General features: G+C 34.8%; 3 protein-coding genes across 3 annotated transcripts; 1 reads left to right on the forward strand and 2 right to left on the reverse strand.

Annotated features, from left to right (window-relative positions):
* Positions 1-799: 799 nt before the first annotated feature.
* LOC130798052 (probable carbohydrate esterase At4g34215) lies at positions 800-4986 on the reverse strand. Its single transcript, XM_057660907.1, has 2 exons — positions 4103-4986; positions 800-1177 (listed from the first exon to the last, which is right to left on the reverse strand). The coding sequence occupies exons 1-2, from the start codon at positions 4697-4699 to the stop codon at positions 863-865; spliced, it is 912 nt and encodes a 303-aa protein (XP_057516890.1). The 5' UTR covers positions 4700-4986; the 3' UTR covers positions 800-862.
* Positions 4987-15350: 10364 nt separating this feature from the next.
* LOC130798820 (uncharacterized) lies at positions 15351-15951 on the reverse strand. The gene is made up of 2 exons (XM_057661913.1): positions 15794-15951; positions 15351-15705 (listed from the first exon to the last, which is right to left on the reverse strand). The coding sequence occupies exons 1-2, from the start codon at positions 15949-15951 to the stop codon at positions 15351-15353; spliced, it is 513 nt and encodes a 170-aa protein (XP_057517896.1).
* Positions 15952-22092: 6141 nt separating this feature from the next.
* On the forward strand, positions 22093-24849 carry LOC130798821 (uncharacterized). Its single transcript, XM_057661914.1, has one exon. The coding sequence runs from the start codon at positions 22093-22095 to the stop codon at positions 24847-24849; it is 2757 nt and encodes a 918-aa protein (XP_057517897.1).
* Positions 24850-25209: the final 360 nt, after the last annotated feature.

Here is a 25209-nt window from a genome sequence, read left to right on the forward strand (position 1 = left end):
GAAATATATTTAGCCCAATATAATTGATTTAGTCGAATTGAAGAAAAATCCAAACAAACTTAAATATATAAATAAAAGGTAAATGACACTCTATTTATCCCGGACAAGGTAGGGTCCGGGTGGGGGATATTTTTTTTTCCTGAAAGATGCGGACAAGTCATACCTGTTCCCCCTCAAGGAGGGAGTAAAGAGGATTCGCGCAGTCAAGAAACCAATAGAGGTCGAATTCCAAACCTTCTTCATACAGATGCTCTATCACATGCGCCTTTGGTCTAAGACATATCACTCTAGAAATACTATGTAAATAAATACTAAATGAGTCTAGAGTAATGTAGAAGTCTTTATATAACATCCTAGAAATGATGGCTCTAGCTTGTATAATGTTCCAGCGCATTAATGTAGAAATTTTTTAGGTTGTAAATAATATAAAGAATTTTGGAACTTTAAATGTTAACAGGATTTGCCTATAAATAGGCACCCATGTCATTTGTACAACTCATCTTGAAAAAGGCTTGTAAATTTCTTTTCTCTTTACCTGCATTTTTTCTCTTCTCTGTGCTAACATGTCCGACCCACCACACACTAGACTAACCTAACCGTGCAAATCTCGGGCACTTTCCTCACAATGTCATGTGCCATTGACATATCCAGTCCACCCCAGGGTTAGTATCAATATCACCTTTAGCTTACAAAGATTATCACTCTTAAACATCGAATACAACACAAAACAAAATATACACCCATTTATAACAATGGAGTAATTCCTATAATCTGTAGAAAATGTTCTTGTACAAGATAATAAAACAATTACTTGTATATTTAGTAAAAAGGATATTCAATATTGTTTCTTGGGTAAGAAAATTTAATGGAATCTAAGAAAAAGGAAAAGTAAAGCAATAAGAGCAGTGTAAAACCAATTTGTGTGTAAAATATAGGCTGCATTATTTTGTACAATCAAACTGCCAGCGTTACTCTGTACTTGTCCAGGGAGGAACTGCAAAAAGGCATGTCCCAATTTCTCTCCTAGTTCGGCTTGTGCTGCCGTGGTAAGATGCAGGTTATCAGGCTCCAATGGTAACCCTTTGGCGTCCACTGTCTCGAGATTCAGAAGATCAATTCCCATTTGAGCCTGTCTGACTTCTTCTATATACTGCCCTTCCCCTGACGTTATGGCTACCTACATGCGTATAAAGATGGTATCAGCTATGCAGCAAAAATTTTGAATCCTTCAAGGGGAAGTCATACTCGGCTTGGCTTGGCTTGGCTTGGCTTGGCATGGAAGCACACAAACATCACATAAAGGTGTTGATTCGGGTCCCTCACGCATCAGTTTAGACTTGCAAGTCGTTTCATTTTCGGGTCTACTGCATAATTTGTTAAAAACTACAGATGTTTACAAGTTCAGATCGGCTTAACGTTTACCCAGTTGCACACCTCTAGGCTCTAGCCTCTCGTATCTAAAACATTACCTGGATGAATGTACATATCAATAAAAAGAGTTATTGTTCCACATTTAGGTCTTGTATTGGAAGTAAATTTTTATAGGAGAAATAAAACTCAAATTAAGAAAACAAGGATATACTTCCCTCCTTCTACCCCTAAATAAAGAATGATAATCTCCCCTTTCCTTCATCCTTCACCATTGTATATCCTTCCTTTCCCCTTTAGAATTTAGTTCTACTTACCCGCATTTTTATAGTTTGACTTTATTTCTTCCTAAATATCTACCTTCAATACAAGCATGCCCTTAGCAGTAATGCACAAGTCTAGAACGTATGCCTCACTGGTATTAGTTACCTGATGGGTAGCAAGCGAAACATCGATAAGCCATTCAATAACACCATGACCAGCACAAAAGAACACTGAGTACAGCATTTTATGCATACTGTGGCGCAGTGAATGATGATAAGAATTGGTACATGAGAGCAGAATACTATCTATGGAAAACATTAAAAATCAGATAGGATGGCCAGACAAAGCTTAGCGGCTATCCTTGTTATGCCTAGTGCAGGTGTCTGAAAGACCAAGTGTTTAACAAAATGCTGAAGGTTTTACATTCAAATAACGAGTTGTGAGAAGAAAACAATTTAAATATTGATTCATCGGGGAACACCCCCTGAATGATGTAAATGGTGAATCACCTTTCGAATTTCCTTTACACAGGACAAGGATTGGAACAGACCAGTATAATCTGAGCACATTTGGGATCAGGGTCATAAACTATCCTTCACTATGATCATAAACTATCCATACGAGTTTATGACATTATGGATTCAAAAGAGAAAGACTTCTCAAATAAAGAACTTAAAGAGTACACGAAGTTATTTGACACACATCGTATGTGGAGTGAAATTGGATGTTGGCTATGAGCAAACTCTGACTTTAGGCTTGTTTTTGTGAGACAGACAACAATGACAAAGTAAACACGAATCGGTGTCTTAGAGGTTGAGAAGCAACATGCTAAGTTTCAGACCATTTGGTTGCTTCATCCAATAAGAGACATCACATGCTCACTTTGCCTAGAATACGTATATTGCATAATTCCAAAGCCTTTAAGTTAGGATTAGGTATATAACATGTAAAAAGATTTTCTTTAAACAGAGTTTTTGAGTAGGGACAATCCATTTCAGCCATCCCAAAATCTTTCCATTCCAAATCTATCTAATATATCTATATATTGATATTTATAATACTACCTTTGTTCCATTATAAATTATTTTTGATACTGATAGTGACATTTTCCCACATAAGTCACAATCGGGTGCAAGTATTTCAGAATAGAGGGAGTATATGCTGAAGTGCAAGCTACTATGAAACAACATTCCCTCCTAATGACACCCTCTTAAATGCATCAAGAATTGATATAAATGTGTACATTAGAGATGTAGGAAGGGGTTTTATTGGGCATTAACCGATGAATACTTGCTTTTGAAAATCATTTTTAGTCGACCACTTGTGCAACAGTCCATTACCCCTGGATTTCTGGTCTAGTATTCTCAGAATGTTGCTCATAGGCTTGCAAGACGGGCTAATTCTCGTTGTTGTGATGAGGTGTGGGGTGATGGGTGCAACTTGAATTTCCGATCTTGTACTCCCAGTCTCAGATATAATAGCTCGTTAACAGAAGCCTACCTCACTTAGGCTTATTTAGGAATGGGTTTAATAGATTAAATGTACACAACTTTATCCTCGTGATAAATGATCCAATTTTCAAATTTGATTTAGGAATTTCGTTTTCATGTTATGTACATCCCTTAATAATAAAATTGAATTCCTAATACATGACAATTGCCTCACATGACCAAAAAAATAATGCTCAACTATTACAGGAAACTACACAACGGGCCCAACGATGACATAAACAACGTGGTCATAAATAATTTTGGATCATTTTGTCAACAGCTTTTATTGTCCTATAAAGATTGCTACAACCTATAATTGATGTATTATTTTAGTCTGATATTTAATTTGCTCTAAACTATTTTTAGACATAACCCACCTATTAACATTGGATCAAAAACTACAAATTTCTTTAAAAAACCTATAAAAACTTCATTCAAGACATGATTCCACCTAAAATATCCTACTAATACACCTACCCATACAATTTTCTTAATCTCATGGGGATACATAAAATAACTATTGAGATTAGTTTCATTAGTGATGGTTAAAAATCAAAATGTAGATAGACTAAAAACTATAATTTTTTGGAAAGAACAAAAATATTATTAATACTATCTCCATCCATTTAGTATGTTGAGTTTTTTTAAATAGGATTGGAATGATTTGTCTCATGTGGATAGATTATTAAGATTCCATAGTCATATTTCCTCCGTTTCAGTTTACTTGCAACAACCTTTTACGAGCTAATGCAGTAATTCAATTCTTAATATCTAGGAGACTATCAAATAAAATCTCACTTGAGTATGTTTTAACCTATAGATTAAAAACTAATCGTAAACTAAAATTAAAAGCGATGAATAAATAGTTTGGGATGGTATATGCTGTTTGCCCAGTTTTAGTCATAGCATTAGGGGAACTTTTGGGTTAAAATATAGCAAAATAATGTATGAATCTAGGGCTAATGTATAGAATTACAGACCTGAATAATCGGAAGCATAGGAGACTGAAGATCAGTTCGAAAATCAAGGAAGAACTTGAACAATCTGCGTTTATAAGCTTCAGCATCTTGCTTTAAAATCGTATCACTTTCTCCTTGATACCAAACCAAAGCCTGAATATTCCCACCTTCACGCAATGAAATTCTAGCCCTTCTCACCAATTGATTATACAAATGACTCCCTTTAGACCACTGACTAATATTCGTCCCACCCACCGCACACGGTACTAACCCAACTGTACCAATCCCAGGCACTTTCCTCACAATTTGGTGCGCCATTGACATACCTGGCCCAACCCCACAAGTATGGTTAGTATCAATGTCACGGTGTAGCGGATCAGTTGCTTCCACCCAAATATGTTTAGCGGTTAATCGAAGGATTGAAGTTGTCTGACCCGTTTCATAGGGGATTATACCGTCCCATTTGTCGTTGATTACGCCTCCTCTGCCCGCCATGTTGCTCTGCCCAGCAAGTAAGATGATGGTTTTATCCATGGATCCGAGATCGTCGGAAATGGTTTTGCCCAGATTGTAGAAGATGGGTAGGATGCAGATCCAAGAGAAGTAAGGTGGGAACATGGCGGTGCAGAAGAAGAAATTATTAGGTGAGTAGGCGGGGTTTAGACGTTTAATCTCCCATAACCATAACCATTCTTAAACAATGTGAAAATTGAAAGTTAAGCGATGGTGTAAAGTATCGTTGACGCTTTTGACGGATGTTTCTTGGATTGGAATATATTTTGGTTATTGTATGAAATGGTAGATCTGCTTAGGCCCCTAAAAGAGGAAAGGTATACTAAAATGAAAATATTATAATACTGCTATTGCATCATTGAATGTATTAGCTAACTACTACTATTAACGAGTTGGTATAATGACTAATGATATTGTCCTCCAAATCATGATTTTCCTATTTAAAAAATTTTATGAATGGGTTACTCAGTTCGTCTTTTGGTGAGACAATATTAAAATAAAAAGTTCATATGCTAATTATTAGGTGAGTTGGGTTATTCAGTCGCGTTTCTCAATGAGAACTCACATAAGAATTCGTGTTTATGAATATAATTACACATCGTTATGGGTTTAGTATTGTAATAAAAATTGACTATTTCGTATTTGTTTTATTACTACAAGTTATTCGGAGGAAATAAAATACTTCATAGGGTTAAAATCAATTCTAGAACATTATTTATAAAGTAATATGAAGTATGTTCTTATAAAACTCGATTGTTTACCTTTGATTTTGTTATAAGAGCTTGAGTATAGTATTTTGAAATTTAATGATTTGGATATGGAAATTGTACCAGTTAGGTGAACTTGCTTAAAATTTAAAGGAATATTAATCCTGAATAATTCAACTTATTTACTATTTTTCTATAATAATCTCAACTATTCATTATTATGAACAATTCTATCTATTGTCTGATTTAACCCGTAGTGTTGTTTGAATTTTAGCAACCTGTTGTAGCAGGTCACATTATGACTGTGGCAACTCCTTCCTCCTTTAATACTCTTGCGCATCTTTGTTGTGTTAAATAATATAATCTAGAAAAATCTAGGAAGTAATGTATCTAGAAATAAGTAAACAAAAATCTATGATATCCTAGAAATATCTAGACTAACACCCTAAAGCTAATAGTCTAGAACTATCTACAAGTTGTAGAAAAGACTAGAAACATAATGATGGTGAAAGCACCAACATAGAAGCACTATATATATGTTGCATGCTCTCATTTGTAACTAAGCCACATAATACAAAAAAATCCTTTTTTTCACAAAAGCCATCAACTCTCCTCTTTATTTTTTCATACTAGCATCTTCAATATTTATTAATCAAAATCAATAATCCACTACAACTTCCGCATATTAATTCTAACATTTGGTATCAAGAGCCACTAATCCAAAGCCTTCTTTTTTTTCAATCATATATCATCCAAATTTCATATCAATACCAACTCCACATATATATAAATGGCCTCCCCTAACCCAAATTCAAACACAAACACAAACATATTTAATCCCCAAGTTAATAGGGTATCTATATTTTTAAAGGGGAGAAATTTGATCTATGGAGTATGCAAATGAAATCAATTTTCATTACCCAAGATATATGGGAAATCATTCAAGATGGTTATGAACAATCCAAAGATGCCAATGAAGAGGCTTCTTGGGATGACATTAAAAAGTGTCAATACAAGCAAAACAAAAGAAGGGATCAATATGCCCTCTTTATAATATATCGTGGAGTAGATGAGACGATCCTACCAACAATCATGACCGCCACAACGGCAAAGGAGGAATGGAGCACTTTGGAGACAAAATATCGAGGCTCGGAAAAGGTAATACTCTTCAAACTACAATCTTTATGGGGTCAATTTGATAGTATGCAAATGACCAATAATGAGTCAAATCAATCATATATCGACCGAGTCTCAAATATTGTTAACCAAATTCGATCCAGTGGAGACACCATTGAAGATGTTAAAATAATTCGGAAAATACTAAGAACTTTAACCAAAAAATTTGATCATATTGAGGCTGCTATAGAAGAATCTAATAAAGATTTAAGTTCACTCACCATGATTGAATTAATAGGCTCTTTATTAGCACATGAAGAAAGAATGCGTAAATTTGAAGAGCAACCAATTGAACAACCTTTTCAGGCTAAATTAAAATTTTCTAATAATGGAGAAAATATAAATGGCCACGGTAAAAATTTTCAACCAAAAAAGGGCAATTTTAACAACCGTGGTAGGGGGAGAGGAAATCATAAAAATCAAGGGAGCCGAGATAACAACTCTTATTGCATATTATGCAAGAAAAACAATCATAACACAAGAGATTGTCGGTACAAATGCAAAAGATGTACACGACACTCTCATTTTGAAAAAGATTGTTATTTCCGGCAAAAGGAAGAGGCTAATTTCACAGAAAATAATGATCAATTATTTTACACATGTCTGAATGCTCAAGAAGAGCAAACTAACACATGGTACATCGATAGTGGTTGCTCCAACCACATGACCGAAAATAAAAATTCATTTGCTAATCTTGATGAAAATATAAAATCACAAATAACACTTGGTGATGGGAGTAACCAAGTAGTTGCCGGAAAAGGAACAATTGTTGTTAAAACAAAAAATGGCGCCTCTAAATTCACCCCCGATGTATTTTATGTCCCTGGGCTCGCACAAACTTTGTTAAGCATGAGACAATTAGTCCAAAAGGGCTACATGGTAAAATTTGATAATAATCAATGCCACATATATGACAAGAAAAAGGGGCAATTAATTACCACTACTAAAATAGCTCCTAATAAAATATTCCCACTTAAAATGCAATCGGAATCTAATATTGCCCTAAGTTCAATAATGGATGAATACACCTTGTGGCATTTAAGATTCTGGCATTTAAATTTCGACAGTCTAAAACTGTTGAAGAATAGAGAAATGGTGATTGGGCTACCACCAATTACTAATGAAAAGAAAATTTATGAGGGTTGTATATATGGCAAAATGCATAGATCGCCATTTCCAACCTCGTCTTGGAGGGCCAGAGCTCCATTAGAAGTTTTCCATGCATATGTATGGGGCCCTACCAAGAATTCGTCTCTTGGCGGAAAAAGATATTTTCTGTTGTTCGTTGATGACTTTTCACGCATGATGTGGGTATATTTCTTGGAGAAAAAATCAGAAGCATTATCCCATTTCATGCAATTCAAAGCCCTCACAGAAAAACAAAGTGGGCATTCAATAAAGGTTCTACGAACCGATCGTGGGGGAGAATTCACAAGTAATGAATTCAACAAATTTTGTAAAGAGCATGACATCAAAAAGGAGCTCACAGTCAGATGCACACCACAACAAAATGGCGTTGCAGAAAGAAGAAATCGTACAATTGCTGAAATGTTTCGCAGCATGATGCAAGGAAAAACTTTGCCTAAATATTTTTGGGCAGAAGTTGTCCACACAGCTATTTACATCCTCAACAGATCTCCCACGAAAGCATTGAAGAGTATGACACCCTACGAAGCTTGGCAAAAAAGGAAACCAAAGGTCGAGCATGTCAAAGTTTTCGGATGCATTGCATATGCCCACGTTCCGAAGGAGAATCGGGACAAGCTAGATGAAAAAGGAGAAAAATGTATCTTCATTGGATACAGTGACGAGTCAAAAGGATATCATCTCTATCAGCCCGAATCTAAGAAGTTGATCATCTCAAGAGATGTCATATTCGACGAAAAGGCCCAATGGCAATGGAACGAGAACGATGTTGAAGTTCCAGTAGAAGTCATTCCACCACCAAGCCCAGATGAAGGAGAAGATCCAAATCAGTCACCAACTCAATCATCTGCAAGTCCATCACCATCAACCAATCCAGGAACACCATCAAGGAGCCCAAGAAGTCCATCTACATCACAAAGCTCAAGGTTGGAGTCAAGTCACTCAAGCCCAGCTCAACAAGTTCGAAGATCACAACGAGATCGATGCCCACCAAGCTACTTGGAAGATTATCAATGCAATCACACCATCATGGCACTCTTTGCAGAAGAACCACAAAACTTTCAAGAAGCAGCTCAAGAAGAAAGATGGATCGAAGCCATGAACGAGGAGATCAAGATGATAGAAAAGAACGACACATGGGAGCTTGTTGACAAACCTCAAGACAAGGACGTGATCGGTCTCAGATGGGTCTACAAGATCAAGCACAATGAAGATGGCTCCATTCAAAAGTACAAAGCTCGTCTAGTTGCAAAAGGATACTCACAGCAACCAGGAATTGACTTCAACGAGACATATGCTCCAGTTGTCCGTATGGAGACAATCAGGTCAGTTCTAGCTCTAGTAGCTCAATTTAAATTGCAAGTTTATCAATTAGATGTCAAATTAGCATTTCTCAATGGGGAGCTAGAAGAAGAGGTATATGTCGAACAACCTCAAGGATATATAATCAAAGAAAAAGAAGATAAGGTGTATCGCCTTCGAAAAGCCCTCTATGGGCTCAAGCAAGCCCCTCGGGCCTGGAGCAACAAAATCGATGGATATCTTCTCCAAAATGGCTTTGCAAAAAGCCCAAATGAGCCATCACTCTATATCAAGACCCAAGGGCCAAAGTTTATCATCTTATGCCTATACGTAGATTATCTAATCTACACAGGCACCGATCCGAGGATGATAGAAGACTTCAAAAAGACAATGATGTCAGAATATGAAATGACAGACCTCGGAGCTATGAAGTACTTCCTTGGCATGCAAGTCAAGCAAAGTCCAGGTAAAATATTTCTCTCACAAGAAAAATATATCGAGTATATACTCAAAAAATTCAACATGAGCGATTGTAAGCCAATGGCTACACCAATGGCTACAAATGAGAAGCTCGTATAGAATGATGGAAAAGAAAAGGTGGATGCATCAATCTACCGAAGTTTAGTCGGATCTCTCATATATCTTACAAATACAAGACCAGACATCGTTCATGCAGTCAGCATCATCTCAAGGTTTATGAGAGAGCCAAGCAAAGCTCACTTAGCAACAGCAAAGAGGATACTCAGGTATATCAAAGGAACAAAAAGCTATGGGATAATGTACGAGTCCGAAGCAGACTATAAGCTCATAGGCTACACGGATAGTGACTGGGCAGGAAGCATCAACGATCGAAGAAGTACGAGTAGATACGTGTTCCAGCTAGGGTCCAAGTCTATCTTATGGTCATTAAAGAAACAAGCTACGGTAGCACTATCATCATCAGAAGTAGAATACGTATCAGCTACAAGTGCGGCATGTGAAGCAGTATGGCTAAGAAGAATCTTAAAAGATCTACAACAAAAGACAGAAGATGCAACTACCATCTATTGTGACAATATGTCAGCAATAGCCATGACAAAGAATCCAGTCTTCCATAGTCGCACAAAGCATATTGAGATACGACACCACTTCATTCGAGAATTGGTCGAGAAACAAGAGATCGAGCTACAATTTCTGCAAGACAGGGGAGCAACTCGCAGACATATTTACCAAGGCACTTCCAACGGAAAAGTTCATCAAATTCAGAAGACAGCTAGGAGTCCAAGATTTTTCAGATTAAGGGGGAGTGTTAAATAATATAATCTAGAAAAATCTAGGGAGTAATGTATCTAGAAATAAGTAAACAAAAATTTATGATATTCTAGAAATATCTAGACTAACACCCTAAAGCTAATAGCCTAGAACTATCTACAAGTTGTAGAAAAGACTAGAAACATAATGATGGTGAAAGCACCAACATAGAAGCACTATATATATATATAGATATGTTGCATGCTCTCATTTGTAACTAAGCCACATAATACAAAAAAAAAGGGATGACCTCATATTAATTCTAACATGTTGCAAGTACAACTCCTTCCTCCTTTAATACCATTTTTTTCCCTTTCTTTTATTAATTTCTCTCATTTTTTCTCCTTTGAAGAAAGGGATGACGTCTTTCCATCCTTCTTCAAGTAGAAGCTCAATTGCTAGGGAAACCCCTAGATGTAAACATGGTGCCCTTGCTAAAGTCCAAACTGCTGAGAGACTTCTTGGTTCTGTTATGAAGTAGAAGCCCTTCCAATCAGTCTCGTTTAAGGGGTGAGCATATTTAATTCGTCAAGTACAACATCTCATACTATGAAGGGTTATGATAAGTAAGAAGCAGTTGAGTGATATGCCAAAACAATACCACTAGACCATAGACAATTACTATGCATTCCTCTTACCCTCTCATCAAGACAAAGCAATCCAAAAGTTACAATATCAAAAGCATCCTTTTGATTGAGAATTGAAGATGCAAAAATTTAAAAAACCTAAAATGAAGAAATTGAGAATTGAAGATGCAAGTTCAATTTAAGAGGTTTATCGGAGAGAGACGAGTGATGTGGGTAATTTATGAAGATTAGTGTAAATGCTTTAATTCAAAAAGAAAATGTAATTCAAAAAACGAAGGGTTTACTTGATATAACCGTCTGTGTGTTATCAAACAACACCACTATTTAAAGGAGATAATAAATGGTAATAAATGGGTTATCCGGATATTTGAGATTATTATAGGAAAATTATAAATAGGTTGGATTATTTTGAGTTAATATTTCAAATTTAAAAGGTAATTTTTTATAGTTATAATATAGATTAAGAAGTCAATAAGAATTAAATTAAGATCACGCCTTAGAAAATTTAGCTTAATTATTTACTAAAATAAATAATTAAAAAAACATAATAATAAAGATCGAAATTTTATATGAGGAAATGCATAGTTAGAGTTCACCGCAAAATTAATATATTAAATGTTGTAATTTTCCTTCATATACTAGTTATAATTAATTAATTCTAATACTTCTTTGATATTAGTATTAGTCGCGATTGCCGACAAAAATCCAAACAACTTGATGAACATCATATTGACCATCTAAATAACACAAATTCTTGTGAGTGAAGGCCTCTTTGAGAAAGTATTTTTAATTTGATCAGTCTATTATCATTTTTTAATTTAATTAAGATTCAATAAGCTTAACTTAAGAGACGTCTCTTAAAAAAACGGTCTCTTAAGAGACCTGCTAATAATTCATTGGATCATTAAGATGAGTGATTTCACTAACAATTGGGTTAAATTCTATTACTATCTTGTTGTAATTAGTTATCATAATATCATTTAACTTTTAATCATATTTGGCACCACTGAAAAATAAGTTATTTACCACATGGTATCTATTTCAATTTAAATTATAACCACTCATAAAAGTGATTGGCGATTTTCAAAAATAAAAAAAATTATATGATGCAATTTTATAGGAACTACAACATACAACACTTTATATGCTGCAAAATTATATGCTCTGTTTCTATTGGAACTACGGCAAATAATACATTATATGATGCGATTCCTATAGAACCGCACCACATAATGTGTTATGCTACGGTTCTATAGAAACCACAACATATGGTTGTTATTTTGATTAAGAAACGCGTGATGTCTTATATAAATGAAATCAGTAATAATAATCATTCTACTGTTCTACATTCCCACCTTTTGAATATCTAGCAAAACTTTTATTCCCACCATCCGAGTTTAGTGTTCTTCAAGCTCTGGTGTTCTTTTTATTCCCCTTCGCTTATTGTTTTCATTCCGCCACTATTGGTGTTCTTCAAGCTTCAAGTTTTTTTAGAGATTTTCAAGATTTAACATTTATTCAAGTTTTCAAGTAGTTGTAGGTAATTTCTCATTTTAATTTTTAATCCATTCAAACTTTTATCATCCCTGTTTTTGTTTCCTCCTTCCTATTCCCTTATAAAACGCCATTAATGGCAAATTTAGAACTAGCTTTTACTATTTTTTTGAAAACATAATTGTGTGTACTGATTTTATCTTTCCTACTACACTGTAAATCATATTGTAACTACTCTTCATTTTGAGTGCACAACATTATCATCTAAATACACAAGGTAATTTCTATTCATACCAAGTTTTGTTTTATATCGGTCAATCATATTATATCGAGGTAATTTCTATTCGCTTTGAGTGCACTTTACTTAGAATGGTAATGTTAGATACAACACCTTACATAGCAACTGTATAATTTAAACTAGTTCATGACTCTATCAACACTTTGGCATGTAGATAAGATATAAAAGATATAAAAATTTAATTATAATTATAAGTTTTAATTATACTAAAGTTTAATTTCATGAAAATAATTGGCAAGTAATATGGAAATTGTTAATTCTTGCACTAATGATTAATCAATCATTAGCATGTACTCAACAATGATCAGTAGTTGAAGATATGCATTGATCACTTATTCGATTGATTGAACAAAGCAAACGTTTGCTAAACAAAAAAGAAAGATATATGAAGAATTAGAAGGAGAGCAAAAAAGTATTTAATCTTCTGTATTACAGAGAAAAAGAGAGAAGAAGAGATGTTGGAATCCATTATTTGAATCTGTCAAATACATGAATACAAATCTACCTTATATACAAGCTTAGGTGCTAATGTGGCAAATCTGTTATAACAGAATTCTGTTATAACAGAATCTTAGCTAACAAACTTTTACTAAGTCTATATTAGTGGCTGGAGGTGCAGTGATCTCAACACCCCCCCCCCCCCCCCCCCCCCCCTCAATCTTGGCTGGTAGAACAGTCTACCAACTGTGATGTAGATGGAATATTTTGTGGTGATGAATTGTTTTGTGGAGGAGAAGAAGTATCCAATGGTGAATGTGAGGTAGAAGAGACAGGAGAGGTTTCTGTGAAAGGATCTGTGAAGATAAATGGAAGAGTATCAACTGGTAGAAAAAATTGAACAGGTTTTGCTGAAGGAGATGATTTTGACTGATTGTAGTGATAAGGAAAATTTTTTCATGAAAGACAACATCTCTACTAACATGTATCTTTGTAGTAGTCAAATTTAGGATCTTATAACCCTTTTGAGTGAGAGAATAGCCAATGAAGACACATGGATCAGATCTAGGATCAAATTTAGATCTTTGAACTTTTGAAGTGGAGACATAACATAGACAACCAAAAGTTTTGATGTGATCAAGAACAGGAGGAGAATTATGCAATATTTCATATGGAGACTTATGTTTTAGAACTGACAAAGACATCCTATTTATAAGATATGTACCACAAAGTAATGACTCTCCCCAGTAAGTCATAGGTAAATTAGCCTGGAAGAATAAAGCTCTTGCAGTCTCCAAAAGATGCCTATGCTTTCTTTCCATTACCCCATTCTGTTGAGGTGTATCTGTACAACTAGTTTGATGAGTAATGCTCTTCCTGTAATATAGATCTTTGATAGGGCCTTCACATAAATCTTTGGCATTGTCTGTCCTTATAATATGAACAGATGAAGAAAAATGATTTTCTACATAGGCTAAAAATTTAGTAAGAATATGAACACAATCAGATTTATACTTAAGCAAATGAACCCAAGTATATCTAGTAAAATCATCCACTATTGTAAGGAAAAGATTACATTCATTTGGAGTTAGATGCCTAAAAGGTCCCTATACATCAATATGTAAGAGATGAAAAGGTTTTGTACTCTTTATTTCAGTAATAGGAAATGGTTGTCTACATTGTTTGGCCTTAGGACAAATATGACATATAGAATCTGTACACTTTTGTTTATTTTTAAAAACAGGAAAAATGTAAGAAAGCTTAGAAATGGAAGATGTCCAAGCCTCAAATGCCAAAGCTTAGCTTGATCAGAGAAGTTGTTTGAATGTGTAGAAGATGTGTTGGCAGAAAAAACTGGTGCAATTTGATGTTGCTGGTTTTTAGACAGATCGTCATTAGTATAGTAAAGACCTAACCTCAATCTACCAAGAACTATCTTCTTGGGTAGGGTAGGTCCCTGTAGAAAACAACTAGTGTCATTAAAAGTTACTTCACAGTTCATGTCATGACACAGTTAATGCCCAGAAATTAAGTTGAAATGAAAATCTGGTGCATAGAGGACATTTTGAAGCTCTAGTTCTGCATTTAGTTTAACAGTGCCAATACGAGTAACCTGAACTTTCTTCCCATCTGGTATAGTGATGAAATTATTTTTACTATCAATCAATTTGTGAGCAGCAAACATATTTAAGTCATAACAGAAGTGGTCAGTAGCTCCACTATCAATTATCCAATTCTTATCATAGTGAGAATAAAGGCATAGTTTACCTGCAAAGAAGGCAGTGTGAGAAGTATTGGTGATAGGATTTGGTTTGAGAGAATCTGTAGTTTTATCCTTCTCTATGATGCTCAATAAATGAGAGTATTGTTCTCTGGTGAAACTGGTGTGTATCATATCATCAGTACTTGTATCAGCAGTAGTCTCTTCTTTTTCCCTTGTATGAGCATAATGAGCAAATTTCTTTGGAGCATTATTATGTTTTGAATCCTTGGGAAACCCATGGAGCTTGTAGCACCTGTCAATAGTATGACCTGCATAGTTGCAGTGTTCACAGTGCAGAGTAGAATTTCTCCTAGAACCTCCTCTTCCTTGAGTGTAACCTCCTCTATTTGAAGTATAACCAACTCTACTTGGAAAAAACTTGTTGGACTGTTGATCAGAAGATCTTTTTCTGTCAGCAGCTAATGCCTTAACCTCAGTAGTATTCTTTACATCACTTATTTGTTTGTGATGTTCCTCTTGCAAGACTATTTTGTAAGCCTGAGTGATGTTAGGTAATGGATTCATCATGATGACATTGCTCCTGGTCTACCCATACTCATCTTTGAGCTTCATAAGAAATTGCATCAACCTTTGATTCTTGTAGAATTTTAAGAAACTTGGAAGTAAGGTTGCAGGTACATTTATTACATTGACAAGTTGGTAGTGGACAGACCTTATCTAGCTCATCCCATAGGACTTTGATTTTAGCAAAAAATTCTGCCACATTGTCATTTTCTTGATGAATCACAGCAATCTCTTCCTGAATAGCAAACAATTGTGTGGATGTGGTTTGACCATACCTTTCTTCTAAGTTGTTCCACATTTCCACAGCAGTCTTAAAGAAGAAAACACTTTTGGCAATAACAGACCCTAAGGATTTTAGAATCCAGCCTCTAACCATATCATTACATCTAATCCATGCTTGATATTTTTTATCATTTACAGGTGGTTTTGGTAAGGAGTCATCCACAAAACACATTTTATTTTTAGTTGAGAGACCTATTATCATGGAAGACTTCCAGGTAATTCTGACCTTCAAATTTTTCAGAAACAAATGATTGAGCTGTTGTATCAAAAGGATGTATGTAAAAGACTGTACTAGGATCTGCAGTTAGGTCGAGAGTTCTAGGATTGTCTTCGTTAGATTGAGTAGACATGTTTTAGGAGTTGCAAAAAAGGATAAGCAGAAGAAAAAAAACTAAGCACAAGAAATGAAAGCAAATGTTTCAGAGGCACAAGATTGAGGCTGAAAACAATAATTTAGGAAACAAAATATGAATGTGAATTGATAACAGCAGGAATGAAAGGAAAAAGATTCTTAAAGAAACTTGAGATGATTATCAATCAATCAAAAGAAAATGAAAGAATGTTAATCAGGCTAAAGAATAGCAAGAGCAACTTACTGATAAGAAAAGAAAAGAAAAAAAATTGAGAAAGGAGAATCGGATGAAGAACAAGAAGTCTTCTACTGCAATGTTCATCTAACACCTTCGAATCAATGGCCTCCAGTGATTGAACCTCTACGGCTCTGATACCATGTTAATTCTTACACTAATGATTAATCAATCATTAGCATGTACTTAGAAAAAATCAGTAGTTGAAGATATGCATTGATCACTTATTCGATTGATTGAACAAAGCAAAGGTTTGCTAAACAAAAAAGAAAGATATATGAAGAATTAGAAGGAGAGCAAAAAAGTATTTAATCTTCTGTATTACAGAGAAAAAGAGAGAAAAGAGATGTTGGAATCCATTATTTGAATCTGTCAAATACATGAATACAAATCTACCTTATATACAAGCTTAGGTGCTAATGTGGCAAATCTGTTATAACAGAATTCTGTTATAACAGAATCTTAGCTAACAAACTTTTGCTAAGTCTATATTAGTGGCTGGAGGTGCAGTGATCTCAATAAAAATAGTAGGGCCAAAGAGATTATAAAATAGTAATTTTATAATTAAGAACAAGAGGCTAAAAATCCGTATTCAAAAAGTATAAAAAAATAAAGCTTAGTTTAAAGTTGAAAATTTTGGGCCAAATTTCCTTCGTGGGTTATTTTGGGGCTAGTTTTTCGCAGGTTTCAGGCCCATGTTGTGGCTGGTAGTTCGGCTTTTTCATTGCTTTGTTCTTTTGGGCCGATTTTCACGGCTGGGTCTATTTTTAATGGCTGAAATTTAATTACTTTATTTAATTATAAAGTGACGGTTAGTGATATAATTAACCTAAAATTAACAAGTGAGATATACAACAATTAATAAGTGTAATTTCTTAATTATTTGAAGTGATTGCAATATTATTTCTTCTCAACCTTTTTAAGTTAAATTCTCTACAAGTTATTAAGTGTGAAGGAAATTGATCATTTTTATCATTCTATTTCTCAGATTGCTCAATATAATCTCTAATACTTCACAAAGATTAATTATATAGTGCTTATAATTAATTGCAAACCGTTGTATCTCAAGTGTATTCTGGGCTTTAAGTCTAAGCAACAAGTAGGCGAAATAACACTTTTACGAAAACTAGATAGTGCCTCGGTTTGGTATAAAGTTTCCGTAGACAGTATTGTCTTAAAGTATTTTCGATTTAAGGTTATTTATTTATTTTAAGTTAATTAAATTCGTTATAATTTCAATTTCTAGAAATTTGTATTAGGTTGCAAAGACTTTAATCTCATAGTGGTGCTTATATTCTCGTCAAGTTTTATTCATATAAAATATTTAACAATCTAAAAGCGTTACTTTAGTTTTAGCACTTTATTTATCATCATCATCATCATCACAATGAGTCTCGCCAAAAGACAGAATCTAGAGAGAGTAGGAAAAAAGGCAGACTAATAACCCATTATCAAGAGGTTGTGATCGAGAAAGTCCTTCAACTCAAAAGGAACAAATATATAATGAAGTTAATCTATCCATGGAAAATTATAAAACTAATGTTAAAAGGCCTTTATAATATGTTGGGTAACACTTGAAATAAGACACTAATTATAATGAATATTAAAAGAAATTACACAGTGTTTTGATTAAAAAAAAATTGAATAATAAGTAGAGTAAGATTGTACAAAAGCTAATGTAAATACTAGAAAAACTGTTAATGCGATCAAGGCGGGATAACTCTTCCTACGACAATACTTCTGTATCTCCAAAGTTTGCTTTTAAGATATAATGAATACTACGACAACTCGACAAGTATATATGACACAAAACACCAAAGTCCAATAATCAATGTTTTATTTGAGAATAAATATAGAACTTTTTCCTTACAAAAGGTGACTAAGTGTATTATTTTACGCTTATTGCTTTTTCTTTGTGGTTTATCAAAGACATTAATTAGCGTTTTAAGGTTGAAAGTGTTTAAGATTTGTTGATCGGAGTTCATTTGCCATTTTATATCTTTTCGTGCCTTATTGTCCTATGTTCGAGTGATTCAAGAAGTTTTATAGCCATTTCGGTTTTCATACATGTTTATCGAGTTTCGTTGATACATCATTGCAGGGCCGACTATTAGGGGGAGCAACATGAGCTACCGCTCAGGGCCTCGATTTATAGAGGACCTCATATTTTTGCTATATGATTAAAATTAAAATGAGGTTTTTTGTGTATCTTGTAGCAAAATTAAATGGATAAAGGGAGTATTAAAATTTAATGTATTCACATCCAATATATTTTTTAAAAGATAATTATATAAATTGATTAATAAATTTGTATTATCAGCTTGTATTGAATTATTAGGATATACTGGTATAAATTAGTATAGGTGAGCAATATAATCTCTCTTGATAATTTTTAATTTACTACTTTTATAATTAGTTCATTTAAGATAATGATAATAAAATAGTTGTTTAAACTTTAAACTTAAAAGGAATGGCTATTTGAATTTATGATTAATAGTTGTTGGTTCCATGTAATTATAAACTTTAGCAATATTTTAATATATTGATAAAAAATTATTGTACTAATTAAAGTATTGATAAACAAATTTACAAATACCAAAATATAATAGAACGTAATTTTAGATTTTAGGGGCCCATAATTTATATTTTGCTCAGAGTCTTTGAAATGTCGAAGACGGCCTTGCATCATTTCCGTAGCCCATGAAAGCTTTCATCGAAGTTGAGCAAAGTTCAAAGATGATTTAATGAGATTTTCAAGTCATATAGAGGTGCTTTGCATGAAGTTTTGGTCGAGATTCAGAAGCTTCGGTTGAAGCTATTAGTGCAAGTATCAATATTCATAACAATGACATTAACTTTGAACACTTAATAGAACATGCTTTATCATAACAAATAAATAATTAGTCAAATTTATTAAAAATATGATAATTTTGAAAACTAAACAACTAAAAAAATCACTAGTTTCCTATATTTGGTATTTAATTTTCGAAAAATAAAAAAATAAAAAAAAACGCGATAACAAAGGAGTCTTTAATTTATTTATGTACTTCACATTATACCTAAAATTTAAACCTTTTTTTGAAGGACCCAAAATTTAACCTGAACCTCGACTATCAGCCAAGTTATCTGCTCACACTTTTATTATTATTATTATTATTATTATTATTATTATTATTATTATTATTACTACCAATTACAGTCTTGAAGTTTAAACATTTTAGAATAAACAGCCAAAAGATTTTTTATTTACAAACAACAACCTTTAAATTACCAAATATAATATCAATACAACCACTTCACTGGATGACTTGCTAAATAACCGTTGACCATGCTAGATGACCTTTAATTTTCAATTAAATTCATTAATCTAACCTAGTTACCCAATTACCCTCGATTAAACCCCTTTTCTCCAACCTCTCTCTACCACTCCCCAATCACCACCATTCTCCCACACCCCTTTTCTCCAACCTGTCTCTACCACTCCCCAATCACCACCATTCTCCCACCCCTCCACCACCATCACCACAAACCCCTCCTTTATTATTGTTAATCTCTACACTAATTTTCTCCTAAAAACAAAATTCCTCAGAAAAACCCATTATTCACCATTAAAACCCATTTGAAGAAAGCTCTTCAGAAATGCTTTTGTCATTCCCAGTTGAAAAACCTGCTTTCCTCCAATGGTGCTGTTGTTGGCCCTGTTAGTTTTTATTATGGTATCCTGTGGGGTTAGGATTAGGATTAGAATTAGGATTAGGTTTAGGCGGGGAATTTGATTCTAGACATGGATTGATGAGAGGAGGAGTGTCCAAGCCATTTTGACAAAATGATGAGGGAGAATGGTGGAGATTTCCAGCTGTTGATGTAGGTGAAATTTCACCAAGATTCAACAAGCTCTTGCAAGCAGAAAAAGAAGAAAAAATATCACCAATTTCTCAAGAAATTAAGTATTTTCACATTTCACTCTTAAATTATTTCACCAACTTTCATTTTTTTTCTTTGTTCTACTGCTCATTACAAAAATGGCTTGTACTAGTTGTGCTATTGATCCAAATATGGCTCATAAAGATAGCCCACAAGTTGAGACAAGTCAAGAAGCCAAGACTCATTAACCTATTGAACTAAGGGCCATTGACCTGCATTCTGATTTGAGCATGGACATGGCTACTAACTTGTTGAACGTGGCAACTCAAGAAGACCAACTCCAATCCAGGCCAAGATCAAGCATCAAAGGAGAACAAAGGCAAGAGGAATCACGAAAAAACCTAATAGCAACATACAAACAAGGTAGCAGCTTACATCAAGATCAGCAGAACACAGACCAACAAACTGCTGAACCACCTACCTTGCACAGCATGGAGAGTCCAATCTACTATGTGAGTGGACATGAAAACTTGGGAAACGACATCTCTATACATGGGCCAAGAAGCCAAGGCCCAAGGACCTTATTGGTTGTACTCACAGACGCCATAAAATAAGCTGCAAGGTTCCTAGTTCGCCCATTCTGGAATGCAGCTGATACTTAGAAGAATTAGGATATTTTTTTTGATTTCTGTTTGAATGGTTGTAAAACACGCGCTTGATGCTTGAACATAGGAGTAGTTATTACCGTTAGGAATCTCATTATATCCGTTAGAACCCTATAAAAAGGGTAACCTCATTGTAACACGACAGTTCAGATTATTCATTCAAGTTTTTCTTCAAGTAATTGTTGTCTCAATTACTCGTTTGAGAGGGGACTTTGTGAGGCAAAGCAAAGCGATCTTTTCAGGATAATTCCACAAAGATTGAGAGAGAGTCTTTCAATTGGAGTGTGAGGAAGAGGCCAAGCAACCCAGTGTGGGTGATTTGTCTCTATCCACGGTACAAGGGCCACTCTTTAGAGTTGCTCTGACCAACTTCCTTGTTTGTTGTTAAACAAGAGGGTTATCGTGTGTGCGTCTCATTGTTGTTCAAATCATCATTGCAACGTTCTTGGTCAAGTTTGTTATCTTCTTGAAGGATTCATGCCCATACACGCATCAACGTGGTATCAGAGCTTAAGTTCTGAGTAGGGACCAGAAGCATAAGGATATAAAGAAAGCCAGGTAAGTAGTCATTTGGTATATTCTGGTGAAGAGTGATCAGAGAGAATGGTATTTTGCGATTTTGTTTCAATTTCGTCAATACAGTTACGCATTCAATCTTTCTTTGTCTATAATTCATTTGTGTTTAAGAATTGCAGATTCTAGTTGTTTGAAAAACAAATTTGAGGATTAATTTGGGGAATTTCTGGCAAAATTTCGATTATCGTATTATTGAATACGCATAATTTGTTCTGACATTGTTATCCTGAATTGTTTGAATATTCAATTTGTTAATTAGACTCCTTAATCTTTGATTCTTGAACATCCTTTATGCAATACATTCCATAAAACTGGTGATAATTGTATGCGAGTGATCGAACAAAACGTTTTCGCTAGAAAACAAATTGTTGAAAATAATCTGATTCATATAACCCAATTTCTGATTGTTATAATTGAGTTTATTGATGAAAATCTGTGGCTAAACAATTGAATTTGCTATTTGTTCTGGAAAGTTTGGTATACATTGTTGAACTTGTGAAAATTGTTCGAAAAAAAAAATTAGGGTTTGGTATTGTGCATTTGAGATTCTTGTCCACTGAACACTGCATTGATTCTTTGTATGCATTTAAACCCATTAGGCTCTCTGATCATTACATAGACTTTCATTTCTGCATTATTTTAGATCATTTGTCATCATCCCTGCACCCAGTAGTTCAAAATTTCATTGCTAACAAGAAAACATTTTACATTCCTGCTATTGTTCTGTCTGTGCATCAATTGTGTGCTGGAAATTTAATTAGCTGTAATAGTAGCCTTGGTTAGTGATAGCTGGAACAACATGAATACTGATGAGAGGCTTAATGAGATGGCCCTGGCCATTCAACAACTCACATACACAGTAGCTAGGCTTAGTATGAACCAACAAGAGGGGGTTATACCTGTACACCACCATGAGAGAAACAATGAGGACAGGACCTTGAGAGTTGATATATCTGAATTTGGAGGAATAACACATAACCCTGAAGAATACTTAGAATGGGAGGCTGGGTTAGAAAGGTATTTTGAGTTTAAAGAAACACCTGAAGATCAGAAGTATAAGGTAGCTAAGGTGAAATTAAACAAGCTGGCAGCCATTTGGCTTGAAGGAGAACAGAAACAGAGAAGGAGAGAAAACAGAGGAAGGATCAACACTTGGGATAAATTGAAAAAGCATCTTAGGAAGAAATATGTGCCATTATCCTATAGACAACAACTCTTTGTGCAGTGGAGTACACTTAGACAAGGTAGCAGGTCAGTGACAGAGTACATTCAAGAGTGGGAAAGGCTTTCTGTCCAATGTGATCTCAATGAACCAGAGAAAATGAGAGTAGGAAAGTTCATAGGGGGTCTAAGAGAAGACTTAAGGGAAAAACTTGAGGTTATGCCACACTTAACCTTCAACACAGCATGCAATAGTGCTCTCACATATGAGAAATATTCAAGGAAGAGAGGCACATACACACCAACATTCAGACCTGTTTCTTACAAACCCAACAGCAACAACACTATTAGCAATAGTATGGGAAATGTAGGCTTAGGCACCAACACGATCAATAAAAATAACAACTCAGCAACACCTAGCAGACCCAGAGACAAAACAAATGTACCTATGAAAGATATTGTGTGCTTTAAGTGCCATGGACATGGTCATATCAAAAGAGAGTGCCTCAATGTAAGAGCTTTCACCAACATTGAATGGACTGAAATTAACAATAGAGAAAGGGAACCTAGGGCTATGTTAGTGGCTAAGGATGGAGAGGAAAAAGTCATCCTGCCTGCTACACCTACTGATGATCCAGAGGGGTCTTATATTCTGACTAACCTAGGTACTTTAAAGAGAACAGAACCAGGGGAAACCGAGAGTGATGAGTCAGATGCAGAGGTCAGAGAGCAGATACACCCTGAGGAAGGAAGATACCAATTGCTAATAAGAAGGAACTTTCATGCTACACCCAAAGGGAAAAAGTCAGACCAAAGGGAGAGCATATTTCAGACCAAATGCAAGGTGAAAGATAGGGTATGTGACCTAATAATTGATGGGGGAAGTGAGACGAATTGTGTGAGTGCACAGCTGGTTCAGGATCTAAACTTACACACACAAAACCACCCTAACCCCTATAAACTAAGATGGTTGGATAGCAAGGCTGAGGGTTTTGTAAAGAAGCAATGTTTGATTAACTTCTCCATAGGTTCATATCATGATGAGATACTATGTGATGTTTTAGATATGAGTGTATGCCACATATTATTGGGAAGACCTTGGCAACATGATAGACACTCAATACACAATGGCTTCACCAATATCTACACTATTAGGCATGAAGGAAAATTAAAAGACCTCATACCCTTACCACCATATAAAATCAGTCTCACACCAACTAAGCAAAAGAAGGTAAGTTTCATTATGAGCAAAGGAGAGTGCCACAAGGAAATTAAAGAAGGAGGGGAACTACTATTTTTATTCACTAAGGAAGTAAGTGAGAATCAAGATCAATACCATCCCAGGGTCTTAGAGTTATTGGAAGTATTTAGTGATGTTTTTCCACAAGAACTACCTGAGGGGCTACCACCTTTGAGGGGAATAGAACATCAAATCGACCTAATACCAGGATCAAAAATTCCAAACAAGCCAGTATATAGGAAAAATCCCCAAGAAGCCTTAGAGTTACAAAAACAAGTGGATGAACTTTTGGCCAAGGGGTATGTTAGAGAGAGTATCAGTCCTTGTGCTGTACCAACCTTGTTAGTACATAAGAAGGATGGGACATGGCGTATGTGCATTGATAGTCGAAGTGTGAATAACATCACAATCAAGTATAGGTTTTCTATTCCTCGTATAGATGACATGTTAGATGAACTCACAGGGACACAGTGGTTTAGTAAGATAGATTTGAGAAGTGGGTATCATCAAATACGAATGAAGGAGGGAGACGAATGGAAGACAGCATTTAAAACAAAATATGGGTTGTATGAATGGCTTGTCGTGCCATTTGGACTTACTGGTGCCCCAAGTACCTTTATGAGATTAATGAACGAGATTCTCAGACCATTCTTAGGGAAATTTGTGGTAGTATACTTAGATGATATTTTGATATATAGCAAGGAATTAGAAGAACACTTTAGGCATTTAAGGTTAGTTTTCAAGGTCCTTAGGGAACAAAGATTGTATGAAAAACTAGAAAAATGCCACTTTCTAAGTCAAGAAATTAGTTTCCTAGGATTCATCATCAATAGAGAAGGGGTAAAAGCAGATCCAAAGAAAATAGAGGCTATCAAGGATTGGCCAACACCTAATAGTATCACCCAAATAAGATCATTTCATGGATTGGCTTCTTTTTACAGAAGATTTATCCATAACTTTAGTTCCATCATGGCCCCAATAACTGAATGCACAAAAAAAGGGGAATTTCAGTGGACACAAGGAGCACAAAAGGCATTTGAACAAATTAAAGAAGCCATGTGTAGGGCACCTGTCCTTAAGTTACCTGACTTCACACAACCTTTTGAGGTAGAATGTGATGCTAGTGGTAAAGGCATTGGAGCTGTCCTTACATAGGGAGGGAGACCTGTTGCATTTTTTAGTGAGAAATTAAATCAAAGCAGGTTAAATTACTCCACTTATGACAAAGAATTCTATGCCATGGTTAGGGCCCTAGAACATTGGACACATTACTTGAAAATTCAACCTTTTGTGTTACACTCTGACCATGAATCACTTCAGTGTATAAATAGGCAAAAGAAATTGAGCCCAAGACATGCTAAATGGGTGGAATTCATGCAAACATTCAATTTTGTGGCTAAGTACAAAACGGGAAAAACCAATATTGTCGCATATGCCTTAAGTAGGAAACATCATTTGTTGTCTATATTAGAAGCAAAGATATTAGGCTTCGAAACGATTAAACCCCTTTACTTA

This window comes from Amaranthus tricolor, chromosome 13 (genome assembly GCF_026212465.1).
Source record: "Amaranthus tricolor cultivar Red isolate AtriRed21 chromosome 13, ASM2621246v1, whole genome shotgun sequence".
In the NCBI taxonomy this organism is placed as follows: Eukaryota; Viridiplantae; Streptophyta; class Magnoliopsida; order Caryophyllales; family Amaranthaceae; genus Amaranthus; species Amaranthus tricolor.